We start from the raw sequence: 20,672 nt of genomic DNA on the forward strand, positions 1-20,672 counted from the left end.
ACTTATAACTCCCTAACATTTCCTATGTTTACCAAATATACACTACATCTTTTTTCTATCTGCCCTTCTCTTTTTCATTATCCTATTTCTAACTATTCAGCCTTTAGAGATACCTCTTTCTAACTTTATTTTGTTAATACATCAGTACAGCTCCAACCCAAAGATTTACTCATCTTGATGTGTATCTAGCCTTCGTCCATCCATTCCCAATTTGTACACTCTCCAGCCTCCCTAGGAAACAACTTTAATATGGAGATACAAAGAGAAATGGAACAGGATGGTGAGCCAAAGAGGTAAGAAGGAAGGATATGGTCCAGGAATGGAGCTCAGTGGTTTGGCATGTACCTAGCATACATAAGGACCTGGGTTCAACCCTCAGTACCAACAGAAGAAAAAGAAGGACAGAAGAGAGGGAAGGGATGCCGTGAGAGAATGGGGAAAGGAGGAAGGATAGGACAACTCAGGGTGGCAAAAAAGATGCTTCAGAAATGCCAGGGAGGTAAAAACTGGGCATAGAATAAAAGAAGAATGAGCAGAGATGGGAGATGAAAATAAAATTCATTCCAAAAAAAATAAATAAATAAAAAATAAAATAAAATTCATCCCATGGAATCACTTTCCATCAGTGTGTGGCCATCTGATGATCAGCTTCTACACCTTTGATGCTGTTGAGAGCCCCTCTTCCCCCAGGAAAAATCATTTGTTTTCCTGAAGGTATGATATGAAGCCATCTGGGAACTCCTCTTTTGCCTCCTCTGACTAGGAGATGGACACAGTCAAATAGAGTGAGACTGACAACTGGAAGATGCGAAAAGGATGTGCATGTTGAGAGTTCACCCTCCGCAACCCTCAGCCAACAAGTCCTCAGCCTCCCTGCCTTTGGGGCCAACCTACCAAATGTGTGTAAAGCGCAGGGATGCAGAATTATATTTCCTCCGAGAGTTCCCTTTGTAATTGTCCCATTTGCAGGGTTCCCCCATGTAAATACATTTATTTAAAATTATTCAGACACGTTATACCCAAGACTGGAAGCATTCAGGTATCATTTTGTCAAGATTGAAATCCAAGTGTCCCTTCCTTGAACCAAAATTCAAAGTTAACAGCACTGAAGAATTTTGTGTTTATTCCTCCAGAGATTTTAAGCATATATGATAAGAATATTTCATGTCAGTGATCTCTTGTTTTTCCTATACATCCCACGACATTTTACATGATAAAGATTAAAATTATGCTTTATCTATTTCAATGGTAGTACAGTATGTCATTAAATACATAAAAAAGAATTTATTTAATTAAACTAATTTAACTTGGATTGTTTCTGTTTGTCTTGCAAAAACAATAATATGATGAATTTGGAAAGAGCTGTTTTTCCAAAGTTATGTAATCATTTCCCTAAGATTAATTCTGATAATGACTTTATTGGATTAAAGGAAACACAAATATAAAATTGAAATACACATAGGGCCAGGGATTTAGCTCAGCGGTTCGCTCACAAGCCCAAGGACCCGAGTTCAATCCCCGGTACCAAAAAAAAGAAAAAAAAGAAATACACATGCACACATGTGTACATCCTCTTAATTTCCAAAAGGTTTGCAACAATTTATAGATGCATTAGGTTATTATAATGTCTGTTTATCCACATCCCTGCCATTGAGTCATCATAAATAAATGTCATATATTTTTAATAACCTGATGGTTGAAAATTTTCTGGCCTTACTGAGGTATAATTCACAAATAAAATTAGATTTATTTATTGTATACAGTGTGGTGCTTTGATGAACAAAATACATTGTGAAATGATTTCCACAATCAAACTAATAATACAGCCATGACCTCACATAATTATCTGTGTGTGTGTGTGTGTGTGTGTGTGTGTGTGTGTGTGTGTGTGTGTGTGTGTGTGTGTGTGTGTGTGTGTGTGTGTATGTGTTAAAAACATTTAAGGCCCACTCTTTTAGCAATGTTCAAGTATGTAATGTGGTATTATTAGCTATAGACACCTTTCTATAAAATAGAAATTCAGGACTTAATCCTCTGTGTGCCCTCTGACCAACATCCAAAATAATATTCTTGGCTTTTTTCTCAGTACCTAAAGTGAGGTTTTTTCCCTTCGTCTTCTCTCAAGATTTTGTTTGTTTTTCATTTCTTGCAGTTCTATATGTAGATTATTTGGCATTCATACTATTCAGTTTTCTCTGTATTTCCTAGATCTGGTTTGGTATCTATCGTAAACTTTGAATACTTCTCAGCCATTACTATTTTTTCTCTTTCTTTTTCTGGTTCTCCTTCTGATACTGTCATTATGCTATGTTACCCCTTTGGTAATTATACTTCTGTATTCTGTTCCCACGTACTTCATTCTTTTCTTTTTCTTTGAGTTTGAGAAGGTCCTATTAATGTAGGTCCAAGCTCATAGACTCCTTTCCACAGCTGTATCCATTGGACTGATAAACACATCAGCCTTAGTCCATCTTGCTCTATATCAAAATACCATAGAGCCAGGTGTTTGAAAAACTGGATCTCAACCTGCAAAAGATTAAAACTAGATCCTTATCTGTCACCATGCACTAAATTAAAATACAAGTGGATTAAAGATCTAAATATAAAAACAGAAAAACTAAACTTGCTGGAAAATAAGTTAGGCAGAACTCTGGAAGGCATTGACATAGGAAAAGACTTTATGAACAAATCCTCAGTAGCACTGGAACTAGCAGAAAGGATCAACAACTGGGATCTCATCTTATTAAAAAGCTTCTGCACTGCAAAAGAAACCATCAACAGAACTAAGAGACAACCTACAATGTGGGAGAAAATTTTTACCATCTGCTCCTCAGACAAAGGACTATTATCTAGAATATATAAAGAGCTCAAAACAACCAGCCCCTTCAAATATAAAGACCCAATTCAAAAATGGGCATCTGAAATGAACAGACATTTCTCAGACAAAGAAGTAAAAGCAGCAAGTAAATATATGAAAAAAATTCCACATCACTGGTCATTGGAGAGATACAGATGAAAACAACACTGAGATTTCACCTCACCCCACAAAGAATGGCTGCTATCAAGAAATCACACAGCAACAAATGTTGGTGTGGTTGTGGGGAGAAAGGAACCCTTCTTCATTGTTGGTGGGAGTGCAGACTGGTGCAACTACTATGGAAGTCAATATGGAGATACCTCAAAGAACTAGGATTAGAGGTTCCATTTGACCCAGCCATCCCTCTGTTGGGTATCTTTCCAAAAGAATTAAAAGAATCATACCACAGGGATATATGTGCACCCATGTTTATAGCAGCACATTTTGTAATAGCTAAAACTTGGAAACATCTGCCCATCAGTTGGAAACTGGATAAAGAAGATGTGGTTTTTCTATAAAATGGAATACTACTCAGTCATAAAGAATGAGAAATTAGATTCATTCATAGGAAAACGGATACATATTGAGGATATACTCCTAAGTGAAATAAATAAGTCATATGTGTAAATACCAAATAGTTTCTCTGGTATGAAAAGCTATAATAGTACATAAGATCCTAATGAGATAATTGACCATGTGAAATAGGAAGAAAAGGGCTAAAGGTGTAGGGAAAATGGGAAAGGTAGGGGAAAGGTAATAAGGGAAAAGAAAAAAAAATTTGATAAAATGAAAAAATGGAAATAAAGTGTTTGTAAATGGGGAGAGGAAGGGAGGTGAAGGGAGGGCATGGACAAGGGGGAAAAAAACGAGAACCAAGACCTGTCATGTAAAGGTGCAAGATTCCAATAATGAATGTAATTGTACTGTATACCTAAAATGTACCAATAAACTCAATAAAAGGAAAAAAAAATACCATAGACCTGGATCTGGGAAATCCTTAATCTATGCACCATGGGATTTGGTGTCTGGTCAGAGCCCACTTCCTTGTTGGTAGATCCTGTCTGCATCCTCATATAGCACAGGAGACAGGAAATCCTTCTGGGATCCCTTATAAAACACCATTAATGTCATTCATGACAGCTCTATTTTGTTAACTGCTCTGTTATACACAAGCTAGGTGCATGAGACAGAAGTTACTCCATTTCACAAACAGACATCTCAGGCTTAGGGCATTAGGTTAATTCCTACAGAGAGTTCTGGTTGAAAAGAACTACTCTAGACTCTTGCTCCTAGTTGAACAAAGAAATGTCCTTGCCCTTGGAAGTCTAAAAGACATCAAAGAGCCACAAAGTATAACTCAATGTGTCAAAACTCAGGAGAGAAAGGAATCCCAGAGAGAGGTGCCACTGCCAACAACTGCACAATTCCACTGCTTCGCCTTAAAGGTGTTTGCTGGCTCTAACGCAGGGCTGAAGAAGCAGAAGATGCAGACAACAAGAGGTGAGCAGAGTTTTTGGCAGGTTTATGGGAGTAGAGACACAAAAGTTGGAGTTAGAATCCTGCCAGATAAAAACTGTAACAAACAATCTAGGCTTTTATTTGGGACTTTCAGCATGTTACATCCTAGAAGAAATCATAACAGAAAACGGGTCAGCCCTCACATGAACTGCAACCCAGCTTTAATCATCTTCATCAGAGACTGGGAAAAAGTAATCTACCTCTATCCTTACTTCTCTGCTAGAAGCAGAAATTATTATTTCCATAGGAAGAACCTATAAATCAGAGCAGAATTACCCTACATAAATTTAATCTGATCCACATGTGTAAGGCAAAATGTTCTAGAACCACTTAAGTAAATGTAAAAAGAAGCAGGTAAGATTGATTTTAATCATGTATTTTATTTAATTCAGGAATCTACCATCTTAAAGGGTAGCCAATATTAGGAAATCATAAGTGACCTATTTTACTTTCTTGGTTTTTCATACTGTCTTTGAAATCTAATTTAAACTTGTAGCACATCTCAAAAGGAAAGCTAAATCTTTATAAAAATAGTGGATCTGAGCTGGATGCATGGTGGTACATCTGTAATCTCAGCACCCTGGAAACCTGAGGCAGAATCAAAAGTTCAAGCCCAGCCTGGAAAATTTAGCAACTTACTGAGATTCTCCCTCAAATTTTTAAAAAATAAATAAAGTTTGAAGGCATCACAAAACAAATTAACAAACAACAGTAGATCTTCCTCCTTTCCTGAGACTACCATCCAGGTGTCAGCCAGTGGTATATCTATCTCGGGGCACTACTGAGGAAGGATAAGTGTTCATGCTCATTTATATAACTACTGGTAGGCTTCCATTCCTCTCTAGTGTAAGACTGAGGGCTTCAGTGTTGCTGGCCACTGTGATCTGGACTGTTTATTGCTCCCCCAAGAACAGGTGACAATCTTTAGAGGAAAGGAAAAGCTAGCTCTATAGAAGACAAGGAGGCTTTTGCCTCAAATCTTTGTCTCACCTTGTTCAGGAGTGTAAGGGGCTTTCAGCATGTTATATCCTAGAAGGAAGTCATACAGGAGTGTAAGGTCTTATTGTGAGAGAGAGGGGAGAAAATTAGACAATAGATAAGGAAATTTCCATGCTGTTTCATCCCCCACCCATTCTTAGCTCTTTCCCTTCCATGTGGAAATGAGATATGACCCAAATCTCCTACAGCCTCTTAGCTGGGGAACCTTAGGCAGTTTGTATGGGCTTTTTAAGACTTCATTCCTTCAAGTGCAAAATGGGTTGTGTCATTGATAAAATTAAATGAGAAGTGTTTAACACCAAGAGTTGGCATGCTTTGAGCACTCAATAAATATTGCCCATTATATATGTTTACACCAATCTATAAGGTTACAGTATAACAGAAAGCAATCTCATCCACATTATCAACAATCTAAAGTAGTGAAGGGAGGGCAGGGACAAGGGGAAATAATGAGAACCAAGACCTGTCATGTGAAGGTACAAGATCCCAATAATGAATGTAACTGTACTGTACACCTAGAATGTACCAATAAACTCAATAAAAAAATAAATAAAGTAGTTCGGTGCTAACAAGAATTGGTCAGTACCTTCAAATTCTCCAGAAGCACTTATGATGAAAATTTTAAAAATGAATAGATTTGCCAAGATCCTAGATAGAAAGATGAGCTGTTGCAAAGAGACATATTCATTTGAATTAATCTAAAACTTAAACATTTAAAGTCAAGACAATCATAGGATTTTTGGAAAAGTAAAACTCAAATTTCATCTGAAAAGAAGCATGAAAATAAGGTAGGAAAATATTTAAAAATAGAGTAACAGCTGCGGGATACTTGCTCTGTCAAATACCCAGGACTCCAGATGAACTCCAGAAATGAAGCCATGGACATGTGGGATTTAGCAGATTAAAACAGCAGGTAATGGTTACATTATTCAATAAATGGCACTGGAACAAACTGTATACTTATTTAGGAAAAAGTTAGACAAATGTTTCATATCTTACCAAAACATTAAAATTACTAAAGATTAAAATAGTTCATCATGATATTTTCCCTTTTGAAAACCTAATGTAAATGAAATGAAAATTCTAAAAATTTAAGAACAGGAAAATACACAGAGTAGATTTAATCTCAGTATGTAGCAATAGGTCAAAACTCTCTACGTTTTTATGTCATTTTTATTGAGACATAAAGACCATAAAGAAAGACTTGAGTCTTAAGAAGTCCTGAGCAAAGAGTGTTGCAGACAGAAAACTAGGTGTGAAAAGGCCCGAAGTGGGAAGGGCTTGTTGAACTAATGAACTAAACGTGGGTCAATAGGACAGGCGTGGTGAAGAGAGTGGTGAAAGAGCCGGTCATACAGGCCAGGGAGGCCCGGGTCAGGCAATCTTGTTAAGATTTTAACATTTTTTTCTAAGTGTAATTAAGAGCTCAAAGGACTTTTGGCAGAAGAGGATATATACATGGCAACCGTCTTCTATTCATATTTTACCAGTAGTGTTTTAGTAACCAAGCACAGTTGATACATTTTAAGCAGATGCTTTTTTAGTGCCCACCACAGTTAATAGCTTAATACTGAACCAAACTTGCCTTCCAAGAATAAACTACTAAAATGGGTTTGCTAATATTCTATGGAGGCTTTTGTAATTATATCTGGAAGTAGCCTTGGCCCACAACCTTTTAATACATGTTTGTGCCAACCTCGTGGGTTATTTAGAAGTGTGCTATTTATTTCCAACTGTCTGGAAATGTTTCTCTTATCTTTCAGTCATTGTTTTCCACTTCAATTTCACTGTGGTCAGAGAACACATTGTGTATAATTTCAATTACTTTAAATTTGTTGAGATGATTTATTTCATGGCCCAGGGAATGGACTAACTTGGCAAATGTTTTGTAGGCACTTGAAAATAATGCTTGTTCTGCAGTTACTGAAGAGAGTGACTCATAAATGTCAAATAGATTCTGTATGATAGAGCTCTCCTATGTTCTTAATTTTCTATCTAGTTGTTTTATCCATAGTTCAAGAAGGGGATCTGAAATCTCTAATAAGGGAGATACACCCTTCCAGGTCACACCCCCAGTGACCTACCTGTAACCAGGCCCCAGCTCCTAACAGCAAGCCAGCTGTAGTGACCCAGTAATCCAGTCAACTGCCACAAGGCCCTCTTCTGAGTGCATGAGGTGGGGGTGGGGGGGCATTAGAGATCAAATCATGACATCTGCCAACATAACAGTGCAGGTGAGGGAAATCAAGAATGGGTAGTGTAGGTTCCGAGCTGTGACTGCCCAGCAGGAGCCCACGTGATCCAAGTAGACCGCATGCTGTTGCCAGAAGGGAGGGAAAAGCGTTACTTTTCTCAAACTGCTCATTGCAGAATGATCTAGAACAGGTAAAGGTGTTGCTGGAAAAGGCCACAAGGAAGAGGGTATGTGATGCCCTGGCAACTGAACAATCCAAGATTGAAACAGAAATAAAGAATAAGGTGCAACAAAAATCACAAAAGAAACCAGAATTTCTTGACAATGAAAACTAGCTGCTGTGGTTGCTCCCATTACAACAGGATATACTGTGAAAATCAGTAATTATGAATGGGCTCAATCAGATAAGTTTGTGAAAATCTACATTACCTTAACTGGAGTTCATCAAGTCCCTGCTGAGAATGTGCAGGTGCATTTCATGGAGAGGTCATTTGATCTTGTGACAAAGAATCTAAATGGGAAGAGTTACTCTATGATTGTGAACAATCTCTTGAAACACTCTCAGGGAAGGCAGTTCAAAAAAATCAAGACTGATACAGTTCTTATCTTATGTAGAAAGAAAGCGAAAACACACAATGGGAGTACTTGACTCAGGTAGAAAAAGAACGCAAAGAAAAAGAACAGCCATCCTACGATGCTGAAACAGATCGTAGGAGGGATTAATGAGTGTTCTAAAGAAAATATATGAAGATGAAGATGATGACACGAAGCAAACCATTAGTAAAGCCTGGGTGGCATCAAGAGAGAAGCAAGCCAAAGGAGACACAGAATTTTGAGATTTTTAAGTCCTTTGAGAACCATTATATGGAAATACTGATATTTCTAACAAGGGAATGTTAGTGAGTTGAGCATATAAATTTGAAAGATAACTACAAAGCCTTCAAAGTAAAGTCAATGAATTCTCCATTTCTTATTGGAGGATTTATTTAAATAAGATATGCATATTAAACATTTCCTCCAAAGATGGTTTTGTTATACCCTGGTCATTTTGTTCAAGAAAGGGTTTTATGGTATTTTTATTGAAATATAAAAAGTATGTTTTGTCTAAAGAAAACAATACATTATATGTATTTTTGTTCAGCTAGGAGATAGAAAAAAGTATTTGCTTGCCTGTAAGTTACAGATGTCAGTGTCCACTAATGTAAGAATCAGAGTAAAACTGAATTTTTATATAAAATTCAAATGTGTACCTCTGCTTCAGATTTGCTGTAGAGCAGATGGTCCCCTATTACCAGCTTGAGCAGTACATACACCAGCGATCGCCATGCACTATGCCCTAATAAACCAATCACAAATGTTTCTCTAGATTTAAATATATTTGTTTATGACTGTAGAATTAAGAAAAGACAAGCATCTTCATATAGCAGCAGTAAGTTCTACTGTGGATCAGATACTAACCATAAAGCAAAAATAATTAATTTGAAAAATCCATCTATTCCTATGTTCAATAAAGTGGGATTTTTATGTTAAAAAAAGGATGAGTAGTGGAAAGTGAACATGGTGCGTGCTCTTCGGTTATGTACTTGGGACAACCTAAAGGAGTGAGACCTATATCTTGTTTCTCTACACTTGTATTCAAATTTGTTCTAGCTCATAATTAGCCGTTAGCTTGGCCTTTACCTTAGGGGGAATTCTGAATTACAGGATGCATATTCACCCTATTCGGAAAGGAGTGAAGCCAAATACATTTTACAAAGAGCAATAAATGGAGGCCCCAGACTATAGCATGAGAAGGAGCTAGATAAAATGAAAAACTACAAATGGGTCAGAGTGACTGAAGACATGGATTGTATTAAACACCAACCTGTGAGCCTCCTCAGCCTCTCTTGACTCCTTCTTCTAAGCATCACCTGCCCTCTGAACCTCAGTAGTCACTGACTGCCTTACTCCTGCCAGGGGAGGGGCTGCTACTCGGCACAAGGAAAAAATATGCATGTGCTCTGCCGCCCTCTGTGCCACATTCCCGGAGGTGCCTGGGATCTCAGCTGAATCTGTAAATTCCGCATGGGCTTTATAATCAGCCTGACACACACAGATGAGGAAGCTAGGGGACAGCCACACCCTAGTATCCATAACATTTAACTTTAATTTATTAATTTAGCCTTTGAATTGTAAATTACCTATAAATCTTTTTACTAAAAAGAACATGCATCACCTCTGTATTGTCGAGAACTTTGTTTCAACAGACACAAATATTTTTAATGGTTCATGACCTTGAGTCAGGAAGTGTGTAATTTGCTATTTTTATGGGGAAAGCACATTTACTTTTTCACTTAAAGTTGTAAAATCTTTACTGTCCAACATGGATCTCTCTTTCTATTTTTTTGTCTTTACCCTTTTATTCCATGACCACTAATCAAGATTTGACAAACTAACATAAAAGGTCCATACATTTTAGAACTATGAGTTTGCGAAAGATATCTCTTTGTGAAAAATTACTAATAAGTAGAGTGATGTGCATCTCGATGACAAGGATACATTCTGAGACATGTGTTAGATAATTTCATTATCGTGTGAACATCACAGAGTGTACTTGCACAAATCTAGAAGATACAGGTCAATCATTCAACATTGCCTGTTTATGTAATGAAAAGATTAATAGAGGTTACATGAGGCTCTTGTCAGCCTCACACAGCATGCTATTCTATAGTAAACTTTTATAAGTAGGAATATGCTCCAAAATAATGATTAAAAGTATAGTATAGTAAATATAAAATAGTAATTTAATTTTTCATTTCACTATCAACTGTTATGCACTATACATAATTATATGGCAGTACAGTAGTTTTATTTACACAAGGATCACCACAACCACCCAAGCAATGCACTGTGCTATGTTAGGACACAAGATTGCTAGGCAATTGGAATTCTTCAGCTCTGTTTTAATTTTATGGGACCAATGTCATATACGTGGCCTGTTGTTGACTGAAGCATCATTCTACAGTACACCACTATAAAACAATGAACAAATAAGCAACTCATAACAAGTTACAGCACAATGAAAAACCTTGATTGTCCTCAACAATATCAAATTCACGGTGGGGAGCCAGGGAGGGGAGCAGAGGATAAGGTACATGGAGCATTCAGAAGTGAGACTCGAGGTAGAAATTTCTGGAAGACCCTCAGCAGAGGCAACAGAGGACTGCTGCGATTTCTCTGCAGAAGTCACTAGCCCTTCAAGAAGATTTTCCCTCTGAGAAGTCTGACCAGCGCCCTCTTCATGTCCTTGTTCCGAAGGCTGTAAATGAAGGGGTTCAGCAAGGGAGTCACCACTGTGTACATGACAGCAGCCGCTGTGTCTTCCGCCACTGCATTGAAGGAAGAGGATGAGGGGCACAGGTAAGCCCTAATCACTGTGCCAAAGAACAGGGCAACCACAGTGAGGTGGGAACCACATGTAGAGAAGGCCTTGCACCTTCCCTGGGCAGAGGGGACTCTGAGGATAGCTAAAGCAATGCAGATGTAAGAGACCAGGATTAGCAAAAATGGGATTAAAATGACTGCACCCCCCAAGAAGAGAAGCACAAGCTCATTGAGCTGAGTATCAGAGCAAGAGACCTTCATCAGGGGTCCCAGGTCACAGAAGAAGTCAGGGATAATCTTCTTGGAGCAGAAGGAGAGCCGGAACATGAGGAAAGTGTGGGTCATGGCGACGAGATTTGCAAGAGTCCAGCAGGCAGTCACCATGAAGGTGCAGCGCCGGAGGCTCATGATCACTGTGTAATGGAGAGGGAGGCATATGGCCACGTAGCGATCATAGGCCATTGTAGCCAGGAGAAAGATGTCCATGTCCCCAAAAGTCAAGAAGAAGTAGAGCTGAGTCAGGCATCCTGCGTAGGAGATGGACCTGCTCTGGGTCTGGATGTGCACCAGGGCTTTAGGCACAGTGGTGGAGGTGAACAGGATGTCTGCACAGGACAGGCTGGCAAGGAAGAAGTACATGGGGGTGTGGAGGCGCCCGTCAGTGCCAATGGCCAGGACGATGAGCAGGTTCCCAGCCACGGTGGTTACATACATCCACAGGAATAGCAGAAAGAGGACCCTCTGCTGCTCTGGCCGCTCCGAGAGTCCCCAGAGGAGAAACTCAAAGCCTTTGGTTTGATTTCCTCCTGCCATGAGCTGAGAGGTCAGAGAGAAAGATCTTGAGTGATCCCCATTAAAGTTGTATAAAAAGTTTCACTTTGGATGGTTGGTGAGGATGCATTCTCTGAACTCTAGAGGAGATAGAATGATGATGCATGAGGTGTGATAAGAATATATGACTAGTGTTTAAATTCTGAAAATGTATCACAGTAAAACACACATGGCCACTGATCTCCCTCAAAACATGCTGCCCCATTTCAAACACACTTATCCCATCATTCTTGCCACTTTTAAAACAGTTCTGGAAGTCCTTTTTAGGACTTAACAACCAACGTGTGATAAAAAATACGGTGAGTGTTGACGCCAAGTGCCATCTGATGTAAAAACATTACATCGTGTCTTCTTCATTCACTTCGTTCACTGGATCTGGCACCAGACAATTTCAGGATCTTCCCCAAAGTCAAGATGACCATGAAAAATAAACTTACTATGATTATGAATTGACTCAGGATATCAAGCTGCCGTGACAGTTCAACTAAAGGCGCTCATGAGAGAGGACTTCCAGATTGATGGCAGTGTGTCTTTTACAGTAATAAATTTTACAGATTTGAGCATTCATTGTATGTTTTAACATTTCACATTTGTATTGAAGTTCTTATTAAACCTTACTAAATAAACCATGGTAAAAAGCCTGAGAGACCCAATTTAAGGTCATTGAAACAGATTTTTTTTTATTTGATTTCTCTACCCAGTGATGGCAAACCTTCTAGAGGCCAAGTGCCTAAACTGCAACCTAAAACTCACTTGTTTATCATGAAGTGTCAACACGGCAATTAAACCTGAATGCTAGGCTCCTGGGGCAGCTGCGCTTGTGTCCCAACAGAGAGGGCTCTGCATACCCACTATGGCACTCGTGCCATAGGCCATCACTACTCCATATACTTATCTAGCCCAGTTTTGTTAGTTGTGCTTTCTTTTTCTTTTGTTGTACTCAGGAGAACCAAAACATTTTATCCATTCACTCATTCATTCTACAGATATTCAGTACCAACTCTGGACCTGGCACAGTGCCAGGTAAATAACATAGGTTCATCCTTAAACTCAGAGAATTTTTAAATCTAATGAGATGGATATAACTGCTTATATTAAAATCTTACAAAATGTTGATTCTTTTGCCTCAGGCTGTTCTGACCTATCATACCCAAAAGTGAAGATTTTGAAGACAAAATTTCTTATTATCCATTCTTCGAGAATCCAGTATTCAACAAACAACTATTTGGTAAAGATTCATTATGAACAGATTATTCTTCTAGGTATCAATGAAACAGTAAAAAAAAAAAAAAAATCAGGATCTCAAAACTTCAGAGAGAGGGAGGGAGGGAGGGAGAGAGGTGGGGGGAGACAGAGAGAGATATTGGGATAAAAGCAGAGCAGGACAGAATAGGAAGCTTTTTAGGATGCAAAGGTAGTTGAGTTTTACCTGACAGCTGTGCACAGCATAGTGAAGCAAACTCTCTGGGGTGGCGGGTATCTGGGATTGAACTCAGGACATTGCGCTTGTGAGGCAGGTGTGGTGCAGGGGAGCCAAATCCCCAGCCCAATGAAGCAGACTCTTGAGCAAAGGCCAGGAAAAATCCCTGGTCCAACCTGGGGATGGGAATCAAAAACTTTGAGCACACAGTGGAAATAAAGCAGGAAAGCAAACAAACTCAGTATCAAATATGGAAAATGTTTGAATGGAAAGCAAGGATTTGGAATTTTATTCAATATATCATAAGGAGCTGCTAAAACTATTCAAGCGGGTCATGATGACTTCAGAGTTGAGCAAGCCCAAGCATGAAATCCTGCTTATCTCCCCAAGGTGAAAGCCAAAAGTTAGTCATGGAATCTGTTAGTCAGGCACAAAAAAACAAAAGCAAAAACAAACAAACAAACAAAAACACCTTTGCTGCTAAAAAAGACTAGGTTGAAGAATGTATTGTCTTAATTCTGTTCATTAAATGATATTTTGTTACTCTTCTGGAATTAAAGGCATTTTCTCTTTTATGTGATTAGCACATGGCTAAAATAAAGTAATTCAGAATGATTGCAAATGAGATGAGAGAAGGTTAATGTGAACAAAAGAACATGATCTTTATGTTAAACAAGGCAGAACACAGGACAAAAAATATTAAACAACATGCAGGCTGCCTTATGAAAATAAAACCGACTTGCTATTGTTTAAAACACTATATATCTATATCTATCTATCTATCTATATCTATCTATCTATCTATCTATCTATCTATCTATCTATCTATCTATATATATATATATATATATCTGAGTACCAAACAAAACAGCAGAAATTTTCTTGAAGTAGAAGCTATAAAAGATACACGAAAGATAGAATCGTGTTGTTAAAGAGCTGTAAATAAACTTTGTTAGTCCAAGTCAGAGTAAATGATTTAAAAATATGGATAGAGAATATTAAAATAATAAAACATGTGTGTGGATATATGCATGTGTACCATGGTATTCCAATGATAGTAATAAATGTACTTTAAAGTTTCTAACATATTTTTTAAAAGACAGTATCCAAGACCACAGAGAAAAGTGCAAACAAGGCTAGATACAAAAGATATATGTAAAACAGATTTTCTCAAGTTAAGCAACCATAAGTTAGATATAAATTTTTTTAAAAATCACAGTAACAAAATGGCAAAAACAAAATCTACTTTAAAATACTTGAAAATAAGTATAAGTAAAGCATAAGACTAAGGAAAGAAAATTTTAAAATTTTTTGAAGAAAGTCAGCAACATATAAAAATTATACCATGTTCTAGGCTGGGAAATTTTTATTATCATAAAAATTCTAACCATCTCCAAATCAAAATATAAATATAATACAGTACAACTGCAGTTAAATTACTGATGAATTATAACTTTTAAGTCTCAGATCAAACAAAAAGTCACCTAAGTGCCAGCTACTCTCCACTATTCTGTGTGACTGTTGACTTCATGTAGCTCTCTCTCTATGTGCTAAGATTTTCTTGGTTTTGTTTCCCTGGTCAGTTGCCTTTCTTCCTTCCTCTGTGGAAATAAATTCCTTTCAAGCCTGTTTGCCATTGTATCTTCATTGCTCCACACAGTAGTCATCACTGGCAACTAGAAACACAGTATATACTTGTAACACTTTGTAATAGAGATATAAGTGGCACGCCATAGGAACATATATGCTAATTCAGCTTCATGAAAGAGACTGTGCTCTACCTGCTGTCAGCAACAGACAAGAGCAGAATGAGTGAAGAGGGACAAGGAACTACCTGAACACCTAAAGAGAAGAGGTTCCAGATCCTAGGGATGGGTCAGAAATGCCAAGATGCCAGTGATCTCTAAAGGCCATGTCCCCTCAACTACACTAAGTACTCAACACACTGAGCTTGAAACCCTGGCTCTGCCAGACCTAAGTTACAGGCTCAGGGCAAGACCCTTGCCCCCTTAAGAAAAGGGACATTTCCTGTAAAATAAAACAGCAGAGCTTCTCCCTGCCAGAGATCTTTGCAGAGGCTAGAGTCGGGTAGGAGGAAGAAGGTCCACGTTAAATGGAAAGAAACTTGCACTCCATAAGTCCTTCTGGGGGTCCTGGCTCAGAACCATCAAGAGTCGATAGAGATAGATCTTGCTGTGATTATTGCTATTCTCTCTCTCCTCTCCTCTCCTTTGTCTTCTGAGTTCCCTCCCTCAGTGCCAATCTGAACCTGGTGGTCTCCTTATGACCTGTTCCTTATTTTTTCCATCGTCAGTCTGACACCCTGTGTCTGCTTTGTTGGAGCCATATGCGATATTTTTTAATTCCTTCAACACACAGATTTCTCCCAGTTCCATCCCCAGACTTCACATTCTCCCTCTCTCTTCCTTCTGCCCGAACCCTCCACCTCATCCCTTCATTTACTTCCTAGTCATCTCTTAGGTCACGATACAAATACCCCACAATATAAATAGGCTTGTAGGCTTTCTAAACCTTATTGAGCATTCTGACATAAACCTTCACCGCTCTTTTTAAACTATAACTCACCACTAAAATACCACAGTAATGTTTTAAGTTCTGCTTCACCACTAGATGACAGCGTCCATAAGTCATGCCCCTGTGTATTTGGCTCACCACTATGACTCCCAAATATCTAAAACAATGCCTGGAACAAAAGAGATGTTCGATATATCTGTTTACCTCCGTAAATGCAGAAAGCTGAAACCTGTGGAAGTGACAGGAGCAAAAAGATGGTTTCCCTGAATTCGTGTGAAGGGTGTCCAGAAAGTTTAAAACTGTCCCATCTGCCACTGGTGCAACAGATCAATTATAAACTCCCACTGATGCAGAACAAAGGGATAATGAGCATTCTCCACTCCCCCCCAAACCTCATGGATCAGTCACTTGGGAGAGAATGTCTTAGTCAAAGCACAGGTCCCCTCCTTTTGGATTACCCACCATTCTGAACATCCAGTCTGGAATGAGAATATGAAATCCACAACCATCCTGAAAGAGTCACTGAATTTCCTCTGTGTGAAGGAAAACAGTTATTTCACCAATCACTTCTAGCCCATGGAGCTGGCTCTACTTCACTCCTTCTTCCTTGTCTGAGATTTCCCAGGCCACACAAGCCTGCAGGGATCCTCCTTTTTCTGATTTTATTACCTGTTTCCTAAACTCCCTCCCCCAAAATATTTGGTAACTCCATAGATTGCTTTGTAAATCTCTTATCTTTGGATTGAAAAGGAACTCTTCATCTTTCCTACCAAAAACAGTGTCATTGTCAAGATTTCATTGTACTTTCACTATTGAATGATTAGCTCTTTTTTTCTCTACTTGACGCAGGCCCATTGGAGATGGAGAGCAAGTCTTATTTATGTATTCCTTGCAGGAGCTGAGATATACTAGGTTTGCCATGGTGCTCAGGGCCCTCTCAGGACTGTGTCCCATTCCATTTATGAGGCTTACCATATGGCCTGTGTTTGACCCAGCCACCATCACCATAACCTGGTACTGCTTTTTCAGTCTGTATCACTGGACCATCACATGAAAAAGTTTTGTGAGGCTGTCCCCCCGCTGGAGCAACAAATCTGCTAAGAGCCTCCTGGTCTTGCCTCCTGTGGTGCAGCATAACTGTCCCACAACCCCAACTGCAGCAGGACTGCAGATGAGGAGTTCTGTGCATTCACATTAGGATCTCTGATATGGCCCTGGGGGCCCAGGCCTGAGTCGTAAGAGGACTCACCCACCCATTTATATGTTAGGCAGTATCAGTGTGAGCTCTTGAGTGTCCTGTGGGAGGCTGGAAGTAATTGTCCCATGCACCACACATCCCCTCGGGAGCAATTTCTTGGAAGGAGGAAGGATATGGTCCAGCAGTATTGGACTTCCTCCAAGAAAATTATTAACGGCCTGTTTCTTGGACTAAACTAGATCCCCAAAAGTATCTCCTTTGGTCCATGACATTTGAAATTACACTCTCTTGTAAAGGGAAAAAAATGAGAATCAAGACTTGTCATATAGAGGTACAAGATCCCAACAATGAATGTAACTGTACTGTATCCCTAAAATGTACCAATAAACTCAATTAAAGCCGAAAAAAATTAATTCTGAAATTACACTCTCTAAAGTAAATCACAAAAAGTTTCTGTTAAAATTATCTCATTGTGTGGATTGCTTGTGCAAAGGAAGTAATTTCTTGATAGTAGAAAACGTATGACATCATTGCCATTCTCATTTCAGTGTGGATTTTTCTCAGTCTTTATGAAAAGGACAATGTAATCATGGTTAGGTATTGTGCACAGAACCAAAAGTGAGGGAGAGAAAAAAATATTGATGGAAACACGCCAAAAGACAGGGGAAAACACTTGAAAGTTTCTTATTGGCCAAATTTGGGACGATAGAGCAACAAAATAATGATAGTGATGGGTTATAAGTAAAAGAATTAAAGGAAAATATCATACTGATATACAGTGGTATCTTGGTACTCATCATTTCCAAGAGGAGTGACAAATACCAAAAAATAACATGAACCAAAAAAATATTTTGGCTGTTAAGGGTAGTGAGTGAAGAGATGATAGGCAATAACAAAACATGAAACCCTATAGCTCTGTGTCTAGCATCCAGAGCACACAGTGGCAGGACATGGGACCCTAAAGGCGTGGGAAACCCTGCCGTGGACCTGCTGTCTACAGCTCACAGAGCCACTCCCTCTCTGGCTGGCTCTGCTCGTGGTCTGTGGCTTTCCTTGGCAGATGTTCTGTGTTCCTGGAGTCTCTGTGTCAGTATTATCTTCATTCCCATTGCTTTACCTCACCCTTTCAAGAGGTATCCACAGGGACTCCACCCTGCAACGCAATGCCTGGCCTTCCTAGCCTTCCTCTGAAATCTCAGTGGAAGCCTCTGTGACCTCACAACTCTTACATGCTTGCAAAACCAGCAATCATGTGAACAATGCCAAGGTCTGCCACCAGCTCAAGCAATAGTGGGCCAGCTTGGCCCACAGCTGCAGGGGTATTTGTGGGGCTGAATAAGCTGAACACAGGAAAACGAGTCTCAAGAAATCAAATCTCTACTGCCTTGGGTCAACAGAGCACTCTGGGCTCTTTCCTCAGTACGGTCTTTCAAAGTTCATAATTTTGCCTCCTTAAGCATACAGTGGGTTAGATCTGGATAATTCCTGAAAAGCCCTAAAAGCATTTTTCTTATTGTCCTGGTACAAAGTGCTTGATTTTTTTTTTAAATGTACCAGGGACTGAACTCAGGACCTTGCACTTGTGAGGCAGGCGGCAGACCCACTGATCTAAATCCCTGCCCCTTGATTTCCTTTTAACAGCATTAATCTCTTCAGTCACCACACTTTCCTCCATAACATCTTTGTGCTCCTTTTCTGGCAAAATTGCAAGTTTTTCAAATCTTTATGCTTTGCTTTTTGTTTCCAATTCTCATCATAAATCTGACTGAAAACAGCTAACAATAACCATGCCACAGCCTGAATGTTGTGCTGCCTTGAAATTTCCTCTACCACATTAGTCACCTTTGAATTTGACCTCACATAAAGGATTGAAAAACTGTAAACAAATTCCTTGCAAAATGTAATATGAATGACCTCTAGTCTAATTCTCAGTAGAGTTCTTATTCCCATCAGAAACTTCAGGAACAGCCTTTACTGTCTGCATTCCTCACAGAATTTTGTTCTTCTGAGCTTAGACCACAATGTCCCACTAGGATCCACTTACAACATTCTGAGGCTTCTGTAGCCTACATCTCCAGATTTTTCTAAACTCCCATGAACCAGTTCCAAAGCTTCTGAGCCAGATGGTCATGTATAATCACAGTCATGACCTCCTCTCAATACCAGTTTTCTGTGCTAGGCATCCTACTCTTGCTATGACAAAGTACCTGAGAAAAACAACTCAGAGAAGGAAAGACTAATTTTGGCTCATGGCTTCAATCTATGATCAGCTGATTCCATTTATTTTAGGCCTGTGTTGAGGTGGAAACGTTGTGGCGGAAGGACCAGACAGAAGAAAGCTGTTCACCTCATGGCAGCTGGGAAGCAAAGAGAGAAGGATCTAAGAACATAAGCACCCCTCAAAGGCACAGTCCCAGAGACCACATCTCCCGGTTATGCCTCACCTCCTCAAGTTTCCACTATCTCTCCTAATAGCACCACCAGCTGGGGACCAAACATTCAACATATGAGCCTTTGGGGGACATTTCAGAGCCTAAGTCTAAAACTTAGGATAGAATTTCAACTAGTAAAATTTGAAAGCAAGGTGGAATTTTTAAAAAAAGCAATGAATAGGCAAACACCACAGTAATAATTGTTGGAGGATACTTACGACAATGGAAAAATAGCATCTCTTCAGTACACACTCCTATACCTTTACCAAGTGATCAAAGCAAACACACACCCCAAAAGGAAGCAAATTGGGTGCCTCCTGACATATACAAAACATCACTTCTTTGATATTTCTGGAAAAACTGCATGACCTGAACCTACTTGTATGAAAACAGCGGAGAAAATCCATACAAGGCATTTCTGGAGTGACATCAGCAAGATGATATTAGCAAGTTTGGGAGGTCCCAGTCCTCCGCCCAACAAAAACAACCACTGATTTTTAACAACCCACTGATGGAAATAAGTCTAACATTTGTTCCTGCTGATCTAAATGGAAAACACCATGTAGTTCTTTGGTTATGTAGATCTGCCCACCTGAGCACATTGAAAGGGAATTCACCAGCCTAGAAGCAATGAAGGCTGATGGATTTGGGTGGTGAGGAGAATCACTGACAGCTGTAAACACCTGACCCAATTGGTGTCATTGGAAGACTCTTCTTCAAAGAAAATCAATTCCCTCCAACAGGGAGCATGAAACTCCCTAAGAGAGCCTGGCCCTTTGCCTCCTCACAGCAGTTAGGGGTACTTCTTCAGAACGGGGAGTACTACAGATAAATAAGTTAATTAGATATCTTGTAGTGTGAGGACCAAGTTTTCAGGTCAAGGTGGGCTCCCTCTGTGCCCCCTCTATATACCCCTTGCCCAGAACAAAGCTGCAAAAATTCCCTTCTGTAAAATTCCATTCTGTGTGACAGTCTCCTTGTGTTTCTGTTCCTCTTTTTAGGGCAAGCTGTCTTAAGGCATCTCCACCCTGTTTCTGTTCCTCTTTTTATGATCTAAAGATGAATTCTTCCTGTTTAAAATAATCAATGTTTTTTAAAAGGAGGATTGATGAAATTGATTTAGCCAATATAGGTACTAGTCATAGCTTATATAGGTAGCCATTGTTAATATAGGCATTAGTCATTGCTCACATATGTAGTCTTTGTTAATTATAGAATTTGTATAATCAGATGTTCTTTAAAAAGAGGAATTGATTCTGTGAATGTAGGCATTAGGTAATTTTCCAGTAAGTGCCCTCCTGGTGCCCCTCGAATATCCAATAAAA

The 20,672-nt window shown here is 39.2% G+C and overlaps 1 protein-coding gene and 1 pseudogene across 1 annotated transcript; one reads left to right on the forward strand and one right to left on the reverse strand.

Moving 5' to 3' along the window:
• Positions 1-7,581: 7,581 nt before the first annotated feature.
• LOC104875033 lies at positions 7,582-8,404 on the forward strand (annotated as a pseudogene).
• A 2,392-nt stretch (positions 8,405-10,796) lies between these two features.
• LOC104874859 (olfactory receptor 1P1-like) lies at positions 10,797-11,785 on the reverse strand. Its single transcript, XM_010642103.2, has one exon. It carries the CDS (start codon positions 11,742-11,744, stop codon positions 10,797-10,799), a length of 948 nt encoding a protein of 315 aa, XP_010640405.1. The 5' UTR covers positions 11,745-11,785.
• Positions 11,786-20,672: the final 8,887 nt, after the last annotated feature.

This window comes from Fukomys damarensis, unplaced genomic scaffold (genome assembly GCF_012274545.1).
Source record: "Fukomys damarensis isolate Sample0158 unplaced genomic scaffold, DMR_v1.0_HiC HiC_scaffold_13, whole genome shotgun sequence".
NCBI classification, from domain to species: domain Eukaryota; kingdom Metazoa; phylum Chordata; class Mammalia; order Rodentia; family Bathyergidae; genus Fukomys; species Fukomys damarensis.

What these genes read in the sequence shown, in the direction of transcription:
- LOC104874859 (XM_010642103.2), bottom strand. Translation starts at nt 11,744, where the DNA reads ATGGCAGGAGGAAATCAAACCAAAGGCTTTGAGTTTCTCCTCTGGGGA.